This window comes from Misgurnus anguillicaudatus, chromosome 19, assembly GCF_027580225.2.
Source record: "Misgurnus anguillicaudatus chromosome 19, ASM2758022v2, whole genome shotgun sequence".
NCBI lineage: Eukaryota > Metazoa > Chordata > Actinopteri > Cypriniformes > Cobitidae > Misgurnus > Misgurnus anguillicaudatus.
The window spans coordinates 40,805,251-40,822,591 of record NC_073355.2 but is presented as its reverse complement, the minus strand read 5'-3'; the positions used below and the strand labels follow the sequence as shown (position 1 = coordinate 40,822,591).

Sequence of the window (17,341 nt, the reverse complement as noted above, 5' to 3'; positions counted from 1 at the left end):
TAATGTTTTCTAAGGATAACGTTACGTTAGAGATGTTAAAGATAACATTCAAATACGTTGTTGACTTAGCTGAGAACAGATGTAGACATCCTTGTTTAATTTATCCACGTTTATTTGGTGTTGTGGTCTAGCGCATGACTTAATCCAGAGAAGACACTTAATGTTATCTCGGTTGAGATGTGGCTTGGGAAAGGGTAAAAATACACAACGTCACCCAGCCTCTCGGGATACCTAGTTTCGGGTGTTGCATGTACCCCATGCAAACCGTTTGCATTTTAAACTTAAAATGACAAGAAAAACATATAAAACGAATGAAAACTGACTAACTGCAATGCATTTCAATGGACGTACAGTAGGAGCAGAGAATGTCAGAGTGTATTGGGTTATTGGCTCATCTGATGGCTTAGCCATTGGTCAATTGTCAAATGTTTTTTCTGATATTGTATTTACAGTTATCCTTTTAATAAAATGTATTATAATTAATGTTTTCATTCTATTTTCTTACCACAAACATTGCTCTAGTGATCATTTTAAGACATTTTAAGGTAAGGTGTGTGTTTTCCAGAAAAATAATCAACACCCGTAAAACATTTCTCAACCAATAAGAATAAAGCATTCCACAGGCCCGTGGTATAACACTAATTAATGCACCGTGAACTAAGATGAATATCTGTCTTGACATTAATTAACATTAACATATTAGTTAATGCATTTACTAATGTTTACTAAAACAACCTTATTGTAAAGTGTTCCCAATGACATGCTGTCAATAAAGCAGGTGAGAGGAGATCAGAAGTGGAAATACCTGAGACTTTACGTTTTATTTTTAAGCCTTTTTGGGAAAAATGAATTTGAAAAAAATGTGGGCTTCTGTCTTGCTCATACAGACAATTTGAGCATGGACAAGAATGTGATAAATCTTTATTGTAAGTGTTCTGAAAGGGACATGGATTTTGGGTTGATTAGTTTCAGTTGCATATTTAGTTAATACAATCAAGATTATTCACTGTTACTTTACATTTAATTACTTAAAAGCACTATTTAATTTGTTTGATTTTTTTCTTCTATTGTACCTATTTGTGATTTGCTTGTAATTTTATGATTTTTTTAAAATAAATTATTTAATTATACTTTAATTAGTTGTTTTGAACAATATTTAGTTAGGCTAATAGTTTTTAGTTTGAAAATAACTATTATTTAGTACTTTGAAAGTTTTTTATCTAAAACCCACAAAGAAAGGTTATAAAACCTGTTTAGGGAAAGATGTTATGCTCTAACGGGGGCCCATATGTCAGTGTGATCTCCTTGCAGTTTCGGTTTCAGATTGCAAGGCTTTTAAGTGCAACGCTTTAAAATTAAAATTCAATGGAACAAGCAAGCCCAGCCCTTATAAAGTCACTCCTCTCTGATTCTTTGTCATACTGAGTGAACATGGATCCACAATCTGAAGGTTTGTAACAGAAATAAATAAATAATAAGAGGATAAATCATTAAGAACTAAATGTTAATGTTCCTTCTGTTCCCTAGGAAATAAGGTGCGTATTATCCTGGTTGGGAAAACAGGGAGTGGGAAGAGTGCAACAGGAAATACCATCCTTGGAAAGGAGGTTTTTCACAAAGAATCAAGCTCCAAGTCAGTGACCAGGGAGTGCAAGATGGCTACTGAAATTGTTGGTGATAAAGAAATCACAGTGGTGGACACTCCTGGATGGTGTGATACGGAGCTATCTGATGAAGAGCTTACAGAGGAAACAATCAAGTGCATCGACCTGTCCTACCCTGGACCGCATGTCTTTCTACTTGTGTTAAGGATTGGTCGTTTCACAAATGAAGAGAAAAAAACAGTCCAGAAAATACGGGAGGTCTTTGGTGTAGATTCCATTAAATACACAATGATTCTGTTCACAAGAGGAGACGATCTGGAAGAGGACAAACGTATTAATGACTATGTAAGAGAGGCTGCACCAGATCTTAAAGCTTTAGTTGAGGAGTGTGGGGGCAGATATCATGTTTTCAACAATAGAGATGAAAACCGTAACCAAGTAACAACACTCCTAAAGAAGATCCAAGATATGGTGAAAAGCAACAATGGCCAGTGCTTTTCTAACACGACATACCAACTATTACAAAAATACAAAACAAGAGAAGCTGAGTTAAAGGAGCAAATCCAAGCTGCTGAGAGGGAGAAGCGAGCCAAAAAAGCTGAGTTAAAAAAACTGGTGGAGGAGAATCAACACTACAAGAAGAGAGAGGCAGAGCTACAGCATCAACTACAACAACAACAACAACAAATACAACAACAAGAAAATAAAGTCAGAAAATTGATCGACCAGTTTTCAATGATGTCTGCAAAAGATCAAAAGGAAGAAGAAAGAAGAAAAGTAGCTGAACTAAAACAGCAGCTGGATAAAGAAAGGGCTGACAAGGAAGCAATGTTAAAACGCCTAGAAGAAAAGTGGAGTTGCTGTATTTCATAAAAGCCCTGATAATCTAGAGGTTTCTTAAAGGTTTTCAATATTACCCATAATGTATCTCAATGGTAAAATGATTTTGGATTTGAAAAACAGACACTTACTATCAAATCAATGTATGCTTCATTAATCATTTATATTGTCTCTTTTTATTTCTGCTTGCTGCATGATTTAAAACATTGAAAAAAATCTGTATAACGGTTTAGTAAATCAGACAAAATTGTGTTTCTAAAATTGCATCATAAATTCAGTGTAATTTTTGTCTCATAAAGAAAATGTTGTAGCTACTTTCATCCTTCTCCACAAAAACATTGTTCCCTTTCTCACTTTAGTATGGAGGACTCCACCAAAGACACAAAACACAAAAAGTTTGGGCTGGAATAAGTTGTGTTTACTTTGTACATTTACAAGAATGAAATAATTATACTACTAGATAAAAATATCTGAGCCCATCCACTGCACAACAATTTAAACAATATCTGGATCAAATATTAATCATACTACCTAATAATCCGATAATGAAAAAGTTATCTATGTTTATTATGCTATTCAAAGTGTTTTTTACCACCAATAGTTTTACAAATCAGTTTCTCAAACTTCTCAAATGTTAAAAAGATATATTTATATTTTCTTGATACAATCACACGTGCAAGCCAATGTGACATCAAACCAAATGCAACACTTCTTAAGATGACAAATTTTTATGGTTTAGTGATAATTAATATATTTTTAGTGGTTTTTGTATTAATTTTTCACAAGTGTAAAATAATAATTGAATACAATTATTGTTAAATACAACACAAGAGTGAAATGTAAGAGGCGCAGGATAAAAGTCATTTGCTCAACAGTTATTAACAAGGGTGGTTCATTTGGTGGTGTTGGTTCCTTGTTCATGTAATCCACAGAAAACATAAAAAATGAGTTTGCTAAAATATTCATGTATATAATTGTAATTGATAATAAATATTTTTAAAATATGTGACTGTTAGTTAACTACTGTATATGAACTAGCTAAACTATAAATGAACAAACTGAATAAATAAGCACTATAGTGTTTATGTGAATGAAAAACTACAAACTAATGACTTCTGAAAAGTGGTGACTAATAATATTATAAAACAAAAAACTAAAAAGTTAGATTTAGTAATTTATTGGGCAAAGATTTTTATTCAAACAATGAGATGTTGAATTTTTATACTTGCTAAACTTTTTGACATAACAGCTGTATTAATCCTTATTATCTATAAAGTGAATGACACAGCCCTGTTGTTCACTACAGTACATATAAAATATATGAATAAAAATAAATGTACAAATTCAAATTTTAATATATACCCAGAAGTCAATCATCCTATTCTTTGATACTAATGGTCCCAAATGAGGCTGGTGAAATTATGACAGATGTACAGATTTTATTGTCTCATCATTGTTGTAAAAAAAATATTAGGATGTTGATGCGGACACTACTTAAGTATTTTTACTTTCTACACTGTAAAAAATTATTTGCTGCCTTAACATTTTTTGTTGAATCAACTCGGATTTACAAGTCATTTCAACTTACTATTATTTATCTTGACTAAAAATGAGGTGTTATAACTACATGCAAGTTGTTATAACTTATAAAATTAAGTTGACTTTTCTCAACTATATTTTATAAGTTGTGACAACTCATCTCTGTTGACATGACTTGTAAATCTTAGTTGATTTAACAAAAAATTTTAAGGCAGCAAAGTATTTTCTACATTGTACATAAAAGTAAATTTTCATGTATTCGTTTTTTATCAGTGTTTTTCTTTGGAAAACATACATTCCAAAGCATATTATCATAATTTTTATTCCACTACATTTTATAATTTCAAGTTGTTTTATATTTTCTATATACATTTTAGTAAAGTTATTTTACTAAAAGTTATTTAGTTATTATACTAACATTTTTTAGTAAAGTAATTTTTTTCCCAAGATAAACACTCAAATAACATGAAGTACTGTAATCCAGCCTGGTCTCACTGCTAATACATAAAATGTGTTAGTAGTATTTACACATAACTTTGAAAAACACAAAACTTATTTTTTTGTGTTTAAATACAGGCTAAAACGTACATAAAAGTAGCATTATTACGTTTTTACAGCTACAAAATGTAAAACATTTACAAATCTTTCATACCATAAAGATTGCTGTATAATTTCCCTTTAACTATGTTAGCAATAACGTTTCCACCCTAACCCTAACCCAAACCCATAGGCGTAATTTCCACTGGGGACGTTTCAAAATCCTGATCGTATCCCCCCTCTTTCAAAGTTGTTTGTTTTGATTTTTTAACCGCACGTTGTCTTCGCCAAGGAAGAACAGGACCAAGCAGAACAAGGAAGAGTCTGCCGTAAGGGGGGATTGCTTAGGACGATTCTAATGGCCCATAAACTTTTGAAGTCCCCAGTCATGGACTGTGCCGCATGCGCAACCATCCTCATGTGGGCCCTCTCTCCCTCCTGTCGCGTGAGGAGTGAACTTCAAAAGAGAGCAAGCCAAGGTGTGTGTATTTACTGCTATTTGCTATAACATCTGCATATTTCCTTACTATAAACCTTACTATAAATCCAGTTTACATAATGTGACGCTTGAGGAATACAAAACAGATTTACGTTCCCTGTTTTGTTTTATGATTCTGACGCAAAGTCAACCGTTATAAGCTGTTTTAATTAATATAGCCCGTATAAGTAAATTAACATAAACTAAAAATTCTATCAGTTACACACCCAAACGTTTTGTAGCACAATAAGCCAAGGAAATATTTTTATGCATCCAAGAATCGAGTTGATTGTGATGAGACGGAAATGCAATGAATGCTAAACTAGTATTAAACACTAATGTATATTAAAGCTTCTCACCTTGCAACACATTTAAGAACTCAATGGAAATGTATTCTATAATCTGCTATAGTTGTCATCTTCATTGTAGAATCTCATTGATAAAGAACAGTCTGAAGAATCGTTTAAGAGTTTAGCCGTTTTCTCAAATTCACCATTTCAAAGAATACAATTTATGAAACATTATGAATTATAGTAATAATAATGATACAAGCTTTGGTCAAGCATTTATTGACCCAGTCAGGTACATTTCTAAGATGTATTGTTGTTGTTTACAATTTGAAATGTTACAATTTTATTGATGTGTGTGAGTATACAGGATGTCACTGAGACTCTGCCTGTGAAAACTAGAATAAAGTCTCAAATCTTATTGTAAGCATCAGAGTTTGATTTCAAGCATTAATTTCACTATGATTTCAATCGTTGACATGACATTACTCAGTCAACATTAAAGATATCAAGTTTTTATTTTCACCTGTTCTTTACATTATGAAGGGTGATTTAAAGGAGACATATTATGAAAATCTGACTTTTCCATGTTTAAGTGCTATAATTGGGTCCCCAGTGCTTCTATCAACCTAGAAAATGTGAAAAAGATCAACCCAGTAACTTAGTTTTGGTAAAGAATTCTCTGCAAGCATGTGAAAAAATAGGTCATTGTAATTTAGCTCCTATTGTGATGTCAGAATAAGATAATAATTCACAGCACGACTGAGTTTCAATTGCAACACACCATCATCATTGTGATCAGTGTTTGCACTTCATCCGCTCATTTGCATTTTAAATGACACACCCAACAACGGCACACTTTTGCTCAGGTCTACAAAGTGGCAATTTTAACATGCTGTAATTAATTATCTGTGGGGTATTTTGAGCTAAAACTTCAAATACGCACTCTGGGGACACCAAAGATTTAGTTTACATAAAAAAAATCTCATAATATGTCCCCTTTAACAGTAAACCTCCGTGCACGGTCAAGTACCAGCAAAGGGACAGATATGGCGGCTAGATTTACAGGAGATGACAGGAAAAAGCGCTCAAAAAGCAGTATGACAAAAAGTTTTTTTGTTAATAAACATTCTATTTCTCGTTTAATATAAGTGTGTTTGTCACTGCAGGACTTTAATGGTATAAGGAAGTTTTTTTATTTCATACTGTAGTTGCTGTAGCCTAATAGAGAGCTAAAGTTTCTCGCTCTCCGTGCTTATACATTCAGCAGCCTACCTGTCAGGATCCCATCACCATCCACATCATCAGTCACTCCTCCCACTTATTCCCTCTCTCCTGAATTCTAATTCCCAACACCTGTGTCCCATCACCATATCCCTTTAAATATCTCTCTGCTCCCTTTACTCCTTGTCTGGTCTCATCACAAATGGACACCTAGGGCCCTATCTTGCACCCAGCGCAATTGACTTTGTCAGTGACGCATGTATCATTTCGTATTTTGCACCGGCACACAGGGGGTTTTTCCCTTAACAGACGCACGTCGGCAAACTAGTGAATGACCTTGCGCTCCCTGGGTGGTTCAGCGCAAAAAGGAGGCGTGTTCCGGCGCAAACCATCCCTGATGCTATTTTGCAGTTTCAAAAAACAATTGTGCCACTGACCAGAAAAAGCTAGTCTAAAGTCAGTGGCGCGTTGCGCGTGGTTCATTATGCTATTTTAAGGGCGCATGCTTGACCATAATGTATAGCGTGCACAACGCGCACACACTTTGCTTATCTAATCTAGACTCACCCGTACTACTCACCTTGGACTTATCTGTATATCCTTGTTTACCATACGGGAATCCTCAGATCTTCTCCTGCAAAAGAGAGATTGTTATTCTACAGCTAAGTGCATTCCAGAACTTCACAATTCCAGTTTACTCGCCTGTTATTTATCTGCTTCAGTGTGTGTTTCAATTTTATACTGTATACTGTTTATACTGTTATAGTGTTACTATTATACTGACCTTCAGTCTACTTCCTGGCTCTGAGTGTGACAGAAGACCAGACCGAAGAAATCTAAAACACAGCTGATCCCGAGAGGAGTTTGACTCGCAATCCCTTTGCGGAACTGGTCCACGAGGTTCGACTATCATTACTGCCTTCTCCCCTTATAAATCCGCCTTCTGTACCCGAAGACATCCAACACTCTGCTCACCAGCTACTGCTTCCTCAAAACCCTGCTACTTTGTCAGCTGCCTCTGCTAGTCCCATGGCCTTTCCAGCGACTTTCACCGGTGAGGCGGAGGATTGCAGAGTTTTTTTGCTTTAGGTATCCCTATACTTCCAAATGCAAGCACATCAGTTTTCTTATGACTCGGGACGAGCAGCTTTTATCATCTCCCTATCTGGTTGAGCTCTCCAATGGGCACAATCCCTCTGGAATCTGGACTCCCTGTCTAGTTTTCTCCAACACTTCAAGGAAGTATTCGGCCAGACGGTGGCAGACCTCTTTGTTCACGATCAACTCTACAACCTAGCTCATGATGATAACATGGGTCTATAAAATCTCATCCAGAAAACCATACGCCTTTCTCAACATCTGTCAGCCTGGGAGGATGTCCCTACCGCTGCTCTACCTCTGCCTGCGTCCTCGGTTCCTCCAGCACCTGAACCCATGCAAGTTGACTACATACATCTATCAGCCTCTGAATGCCAACGCCGCATCTGACTAAAGCTCTGCCTCTACTGTGGAGGAGACAAACATGTCATCGCAGACTGTCCAGTACGTCCTCCTCGCCCAACGGTAAGCTCCGTTCATGTTCTCCCCATTGTAGAAACCTTAAAACGTACCACTGTGTACCTCCTAACCCCCTGTATTTGTGTCCCAGCCAAAGCCCTCATCGACTCAGGATCAGCTACTACTACAAAAGTGAAACCTCTGAAGAAACGGTTACCAGCAGGACATAACCGTTCAAACTATCTAGGGTAAACCACTGGGTCGAGGTTGTATCCGCCACTTTACGCCCACATTAACCCTTTGAGTCAGATGCCTGCATGTTGAAGAGATCTTCTTAATGGTGCTGGAAGAATCCATCGCAGAACTCATCCTGGGATGCCCGTGGATGTCCAAACATCAGCCTAACATTAACTGGCAAACCGGTGAGATCATTACCAGGGGAGAAAACTGTTTTCAATCATGTTTAACATGCATTCGGAAGTCCCCCTCTCTTTGTTACCCTTCATCTTCCAAATCCAGTTCAGAACTTCCTTTGTTCCACAACTGTCGAGAGCCCTCCGACACCAAGTGGAAATACTCAAGGAATACCGAGCATTCCAGGATGTGTTTAGCAAACGGTTGGCCATTGGACTGTGCCATCAACCTGCTACCTGGAGCCACACAACCCAAGGGTCATATCTACCCTCAGTCCATTCTGGGAACAAAAGGCTGAAGCTGGAGAAGTGCGAGTTCCATACCACCATTGTACAATTCCTTGGATATATCATCGATCAACATGGAGTTCAAATGGACCAGAGAAAGGTGGAGACTATTCGCAACGGCCCCTGCCTACTACAGTAAAGGATCTGCAACAGTTTCTAGGGTTTGCCAACTTCTACCGCAGGTTCATTAATAATTATAGCCTTATCAGTGCTCCCCTCACCTCTTCCTTAAAGGGTTTCCCCAAGTCACTCTCATTAACTCCTAAAGCCATCGCTGCTTTTAAGCACCTTAAGGAAGCCTTCTTGTCTGCACCAGTCCTCATCCATACCAATCCTGATCTTCTGTTCTTCGTTAAAGTGAATGCTTCATCCACAGGGGTAGGAGCCATTCTCTCCCAGTGGCAGGGGAATCCTCCCAGACTGCATCCATGTGCCTTCTTCTCAAGAAAACTTTCCCAGGCAGAGCGGAACTACAACATAGGTAATTGAGAATTGCTCGCCATCAAATGCGCCCTAGAAGAGTGGAGACATTGGCTGTAGGGCGCTAATCATCCCTTCAAAGTCATCTCCGATCACCGAAACATTGAATACCTTTGTGATGCTAAGAGACTGAACTCCCGCCAGGCCCATTTGGCACTGTTCTTTACTTGATTCGATTTCATCATTACCTACAGGCCAGGTAATAAGAACCTCAAAGCAGAAAAACTCTCACGTCTCCATAATTCTCCAGCCATGTTCTTCAGCGCAATCGTCTGGGATATCGACAAATTACCCAGGAAAGTCTCCTCAATCCCGCTCCGCCTGGGGTCCTCAAAGGACTCACCTATGTACCCATGCACCTCCGCAATGAGATCCTGGATTCTGCTCACTCTACTCCGGGCTCTGGACATCCAGGTAGTAGGCGTACGCTCTTGCTCCTCAGTCAAGGGTATTGGTGGCAATCCATTTCCAAGGACGTCTCCCGGTATGTTCAAGGTTGCTCAGTCTGCACCATAACCAACACCCCTAGAAACCTTACTGTAGGTAAATTAGTGCCACTGTCCATTCCTCAACGGCCATGGTCCCACCTGGGCGTAGATTTCATGATCAACCTGCCCAAGCCCCAAAATTTTACCTGTCTCCTAGTAGTAGTCGACAGATTTTTAAAGGGGTGCAAACTTATATCTATGCCCAAACTCCCTACGCCTATGAAACCGGTGAAGCCCTCTTCAACAATGTATTCCGCAACTTCGGAATCCCAGAAAATATAGTCTTGGATAGAGGACACCAATTCATCTCAAAAGTCTGGCGAGCCTTCTTCAAACACCTGGGGTCACTATTACCTTATCTTTTGGACATCATCCACAGACAAACGGTCCGACTGAGCCAAAGATACAAGAGATCGGTCGTTTCCTCCATACCTACTGTCACGTTTCTGTGCACGTTTCTCACTCTCTGCTGGTTGTTATTTGATAGCATCATCAAAGACCTCATTATTCAGTAAAATGTATTTGGCCTTTTCCCTTTATCGGCCGAACAACGAAAATTAGTTTTTTACTATTTTCGGACTAATAATTTCAGTTGCTGAAAATTTGGTGCAGCCCTACTGATAATATAACCTAAAGTGATATTTTCTTATAATGTGGGAGCAGAAGTGAGACTTCGAGAACCAACACAGGTCAAAAGGGGTCTGTGATAATAAAATACATCTGTCTGTCTAAACATCATTCAATCAATTGGGTGAGCACACAGTTGGGTAGCACAGTAGTATGATTATATCAATCTGATCACCAGTTGGTGACAGGGGTCATTTCTATTCGTCAACTTACTTAATTTACATTAAAATGCGGATACCCCATTAGCATTAGGGGTGGATAAACAGGTTTGAAACTGTATAAAGTCTGATAAAGACTTTGTTCAGTGTTTTAATCTTACTCCGCTGGACCCAAAGTACAACATGTGCTTTGTCACTGCTACCACAATAAACATCTTCATTAAGATTTTCGACGCTCCCATTTTTCTTATATTTGTTGAGCCAGCTAGGATGGATTGTGGGGGCAGAGTTGTATTGAATTTTTTTCTGAAGTATTTGAAGCAAAATGTTTAAGTTAATAGGTTTCTAAATGTGACAGAGCGGTATAGTTTTGTGACAAGAGAAAGCAACAGAAACATATCTCAAAATTAAAGTTAATAAAAAAATATTAACCAGCAGGGCTGAGGTTCCCCACTGTAGGAAATGATTACTTAGTCACAACTCAGTTCACAAAGGCAAACACACACACCCCATTGTGCACTCAGATTACACAACTGCACACTTCTAGTGTTACATAGCACACACTGAGGAGTTTGACCAGAAAGGAAAAAGAGGTGGTCAAATAACTGATCACATGGAATCCGGTTCACAGAAGCATGTGATAGTGAGCAATGTTAAAAGAGAAAAATAAACAAACAAAAGAAACACTCAATGCATAAAAAGCAAAGCCAATGGAGGGCTACTTGTTTCTCACACTCTGAGAGCAAACCATGGTTCTGTGATAGTAAAAGTGAAGCGTTAATTCTAGACACACAGCAGAACCAGACACTATACAGTCCTCTTAAAGTGGTGAAGATAATGGTGTTGTCACAGCGGTGTGACACAGCCGTGCAAGAATCAAACCCACAGCAATGAAAGAACACGGCATAGAACGAAAGGGAGAATCCTAAAGTAAACAAATATAATGTTACTACTAATCGTAGCGTCGTACACTCAACATTATAAGTTCACACTAGACATTTACCGAACAGTGCTTTTACCCCAGACATACTGTATAATCATGTACAAGCATGGGTTAACCGTCATCATGTCAACCGCCAGTGTACTGAATGTGATTCAGTCATCTACTGAAACAGCACAACGAGAGCGCCAGGACGATGGGCAAACGACACACTTAAACCAACACATCGTTTTTAATTTCATACACAGATTAAAATTACTGACACAGCATGCTAGCAATGCTCACCTGCCACTATCATTGACGAACAGCAAGGGGAAATTTGGACATGACTCATTCCAGGCAGCAGCCAATCACCACTTAAAAGGGGATTGCACCTCTCTCATCTGTCATTCACAGCTCACCTAATCCAGATACATTCCACCCCCAGTTTCTGCAACTTCTGGTGAACTAAACAAAAACCCACCCCAGGGTGCTCAGTCCCAAGGTCGGAACAAAGCACCAACTGTATTACCCACTCTGCTAGACACAGAAACTGTGCCCACTAATTGTAGGAAGTGGTATCGGTTGAAGTACTGACCTCACATACTCTCCAATGAAAAACAACTTAAACACAAGAGTTTCTCCTGCATTATAAAACTCACCAGATGGTTTCTACCCAGATTCTAAGGCATCACTCAATCCGACAACGAATGAGATGGAGGGACCAATAAATACCTCCTAAACCCATCATAAAATTGAAGTTACAGGCAAATACTACTTCAGCAATACCCTAACTTCAATTTACTCTACTTACACTCTATCACATACAAAGAACATAAAACCACAATTTCCCACCCATAGTAAGGTAAGCTCAGCCTCAGGAAGTTATAGCAACTTTTGCCAGATGGTTCCATCACAGAATCCGAGGGACCTCAACTGATAAAACAGCAAAAGTACAGTAGTACTGTAGTTGTGCCAACCCTAACTTCAGGCACACAGACAATGTCAAGATCTACCCTTCCTACAGCAGTAGAGACCAACAAACCTAGCCTTCTATGATACGCCATGCCCGACATTCCCAAACTTTCACAACCCTGCCCATAAAAACCCAGCTTGCCCTCCACTTGACAATACATTTAGATTATCCCTCTTGTTCCTAGAGCGATTACATATTCTGCCTAGTGGAGCTACTAACTTTCCTAACTGGTGTAATTTGCCCTTCATTGTTATTGTAACCAAGGACCACTTACCACAAACAATAGGGCCATGCAAATTGTGCTGGGATTCCGACAAGAAAGACTCACACTCTGGTTCCTACAAGAGATAAGCCAAAAACATACCCACATACAGTTGTGTTCAAAATTATTCAACCCCAACTGAAATTGATTGTTTTGGCCGGTTTGACATTGATTTTGATCATTCAGTCATCCTGCTTACAATTACATCAAAGAGGCATGTGTAGGTCAGACAAATATAACATAACATTTATAATGAAATAACCACAAATGTCTTTTCTGTGCTTGTCACGGTGATCCGTTTCATGTTTTGTTTGTCTCTCCGATTACGTCACCTGGACATTCACGGACTGATTCATCACACCTGTTCCCTGTTAAAGGGATACTTCACCGATTTAGCATTCAGCTTTGTATCTGTAGAAACCTGGCAGTATTACTGAATGACCATGTTTCCCTCCCTCATTTCCCCCTGAGAGGAGAGATATCTGCATTTTGGTTCTGCAAAAAAGTCCTCCGATGATGTAATATGACGATTTTTGCATCATCGGAGGACTTTTTTGCAGAACCAAAATGCAGATATCTCTCCTCTCAGGGGGAAATGATGGAGGGAAACATGGTCATTCAGTAATACTGCCGGGTTTCTACAGATACAAAGCTGAATGCTAAATCGGTGAAGTATCCCTTTAAGTGTTGTGTATTTATACTGCTGTCTGTTTCTCACCTGTCGCCGGATCATTGTCATTGTCATTACTACCCTGTCTGTTCCCCGTGTCACATTTTGGATGTTCCTGTGTTGCTGTTTTACTCCTCGTGTTTTGTTTCTGTTCATTTTATATTAAATGTTATTTATTTCATGGTGAACCCTGCACTTGCGTCCTCACTCCTGTTACCAGTCGTGACAGAATGATCCGGCCAGACTGGACGCAGCGGGCGGCTCCCCCAGGAGTTTCGTCGAGGGGGAGTAGTGACATCGGGGTTCATTCCCCATCAGCCCCGATGTCTCTTGGGGACCACCGTGAGCGATCGCTCGCTCCTGCGAGATGCGGGAGGAGGATCGGCCCAGGCGGTCCCCCAACGGTTGAGTCGTCGTCGACGGTCCCTCGGAGGACCACCATCCTGCTCGCAGGGGGATCCGGAACGGACCACGCCCGATCATTTCCCCAGGGTGGCTACCGAGAGAGGGTCTCCGTTTCCGCGAGGGGATGGGAGATGACTTCCGGGGGCAGCTGATCGTCGGCGATTCCCAGGAGGGGGGTAATTCGTCTGCCTCGTTTCTCGGAGCGATCGCTCCGGTTCTCCTGGCGCAGTCCGGCCTACCGTTCCTGTTGGTCTCATCCCGGCGGCTGCCGGCTTCGCCAGGGTCCCCAAGCCCTCCACCCCTCCCTTGGACTCTCGCTACCAGACTTTTGTGTTTGTTTTGTTTAGGTGAGTGTCTGGTAGCCACTCTTAGAAGGAGGGGTCATGTCACGGTGATCCGTGTCATGTTTTGTTTGTCTCTCTGATTACGTCACCTGGACATTCACGGACTGATTCATCACACCTGTTCCCTGTTAAATGTTGTGTATTTATACTGCTGTCTGTTTCTCACCTGTCGCCGGATCATTGTCATTGTCATTACTACCCTGTCTGTTCCCCGTGTCACATTTTGGATGTTCCTGTGTTGCTGCAGTCGACTCTTCTTATTCTTTGGAGACAGCAAGGGGGTGCGCCTGGGAGTTCTGGCATGGAGGCCTTCAGTACGCAGGGTGCGCCGTATTGTCTGAGCAGAAACTTCAGTACCCACATCTGACAAATCTTTTCTCAGTTCCTCAGCAGTCACACTCTACGCTTCAGATAGCGCACAGCAGTCGCAGTTAGCATCTTTTTTCTGCCACGACCAGGAAGCGTTTCAACAGTGCCCTTTGCCTTGAATTTGCGAATGATGCTTCCTATGGTGTCTCTTGGTATGTTTAACATCTTTGCAATCTTCTTATAGCCACTGCCCTTCCTGTGAAGATTAATCACCTCTTCTCTTGTCTTCCTGGACCATTCTTTTGACTTCACCATGTTTGTACCCACACCAGTAAATGTTAAGAAGGAGTTGAGTATCACAGTCATTTTCAAGCGGCCGAATGGGTGCTTATTAGGCTTTATTGCTGTTCCCTGACATCCATAGGTGTTTTCAATACCTGATTGAAAACACTTCAATGAACTTCTGTTCTTCAGAGTGGTAGTTCTTTAAGGGGTTGAATAATTGTGTCAATGAAGAATTCACAAAAGAAACATTTACTACTATATTACAAAACCAATTGATGTCATTTTAGTTGCATATGGTTCTTTAAGAAGTCATTGTAGGATTTCATTTTGAATACAATTACAAATGTACACTAAATTCCCTAAAACCCTTAACAGCATTGGGGGTTGAATAATTTTGAACACAACTGTATTGATATTATGAACTCATTCAAATCTTTAATCTTTCTAAATAAATTATAAACGTAACGTGATGAAAACGCTATAAGAAACACAAAGAGGGATCAGACTTCGACAGAACACCGGATATCTTCTCTAATTATTTTCTATTCAAATTATTAAAAGATTTTCAGATGATTTCATCACTCCAGTCTGTCCGGTTGGGGGCTTATTGCAACCATAAACATCTACGTTTATCTTCAAATGGTGTCTTCGACGACGGTATACTATAAAAATGAAGGTTATCTATTTTGGCATTCCTATTCTGACACTCAACAGCACAACAAGACATTTTCTAGTGAGTTATATTGTTCATTTCACTCGTGTCACATTCATTTCCACTGTTTTTCTGCCACCACATTGCGCGCGTGACGTAACTGTGACGTCGACTCGCAAAAGGTCTATACATATGCTTACAAACCAAATGCTTTGGTAAAGTCAAACAAATTAAACATTGAAGTTCATGTTGCACACAAAAAAAACACTTAAGTTTATAATTACTATGTTACAGTGGGTCATAATATATCATATACTATTTTAGTTTGTCAGTGCGTTTTTTTGTGTTAGGAACATTTTTCTGCGCATTTCCTAACTCAAAACATGGATACACCACCTCCTGAGCTGGCGTAGTATTTGAGCGTGCCGTACGCCAACGTCCATATTGATAAATCTCAAAGTCACAGTGGTTTTGAATGTACACCAGGTGTACGCTGGAAATTTGGTGTACGCACTTTTGATAAATGAGGGCCAATGTCCCTTTCTTTATCTATTGATGCACAGAAAGTAAAGGATAGAATTGAGGGTTTTTGATATGGTAATAACTAATTAAGATGTCTTTTATTTACCAGGTTGGTGAGGACACAAGGACACACACACACACAGGAGATGAAAGTGTGATTGAAACAGTGCTCTTAGGTCCCTACGCTGACACAGGGAGAACATGCAAACTCCACAAAGAAAGGCCAGCCGACCCAGCCGGGTCTCTTTTCTTAATCATACACCAGCCCAGAACCTCCACATCCAGCATCTTCACCTCCAAGATCGTCAGAGACCAGCCACCCAGACAGCTGCTGCAATAATCGATTTGCATAACTGAAGAATTTCTGCAAAAACTGTCAAAAACCTCTCACTGAAGCTCATCTGCATGCTTGTTGTCCTCATCTGGGTCTCGACTTGACTGCAGTTCATTGTCATAACCGACCTGAATGAGCACTGCGTAAGGCGAATGGTGGTCCCACCAGATACTGACTGGTTTTCGGACCCCCTAATACAGTAAAACTGTACATTTTAGAGTGGCCTTTTATTGTGGCCAGCCTAAGGCACACCTATGCAATAATCATGCTGTTTAATCAACATGTTGATGTGCCACACCTGTGAGGTAGATGAATTAACTCAGCAAAGGATAAGTGCTCACTAACACAGATTTAGACAGATTTGTGAACAATATTTGAAAGAAATAGCCCTTTTGTGTACATAGAAAAAAATCTTAGATCTTATTATTAATAGTGGGAAATAATCCGTTTTTACAGTTCTACTTGGTGGTTGAGAACGACACAGGGGTAAGTGACTTGTGATGAAATTGTCATTTTGGGGTGAACTAACATTTAAGGGTTTAAACTGCTCAAATACACCATGTGTTGATTTAAGGGCATGGTGCTAAAAAAACAAAGTTTTGTAATGATTGGCGAAGGAATTTCTAAATTACTGCAATACAATACAATAAAATAAAATGTTTTGATTAATATATTACTTAAAAACCATGCCAAAACGCTACATTTCTTAGGTTCTTCACAAACAATAGATGAGTTACTAAAACTTTAGCACATTATTTCCAGATTAGTCAATGGCATGCCTTTATTCACTATTAGTCTAGAAACTAGTACAAAATTTGTGCACCACTAGAAATAATATTTATTTGCAGTTATATTATTGTTCACCTTTAAGAAAACAATGTGTTTAGAAAAACAATTCATACAGCAACACTAACTGGATGAGTTGACTCTGAGCCAGAAACTGGATATGTGAACAATGCTGTTGCAGATCAGTTGCAAAACCTGTCTGGGAACACGTGCATTTCTAGATATGTGAAATTGTCCTTGTTATGTCTTGTTTCAGAGTGTAAGCTTTTAAAATGCCAAGACATTCACACATGAAAAGGATTGGATCAAGTTCAGCCATTATAAGCTCCCACTTTTTAAATTCTCTGTTATAGTGAAAATGGCTCTACAATTCAAAGGTATGTAGAAGAAACATTAACATTTATTTATACATTTGTG

At 39.3% G+C, this 17,341-nt stretch overlaps 1 protein-coding gene across 1 annotated transcript; it reads left to right on the top strand.

Moving 5' to 3' along the window:
• The first annotated feature begins 1,376 nt into the window (after positions 1–1,376).
• Positions 1,377–2,477, top strand: LOC129436615 (GTPase IMAP family member 7-like). The gene is made up of 2 exons (XM_055194844.2): positions 1,377–1,450; positions 1,528–2,477. Exons 1-2 carry the CDS (start codon positions 1,432–1,434, stop codon positions 2,475–2,477), a joined length of 969 nt encoding a protein of 322 aa, XP_055050819.2. The 5' UTR covers positions 1,377–1,431.
• The last annotated feature ends 14,864 nt before the right edge of the window (positions 2,478–17,341 follow it).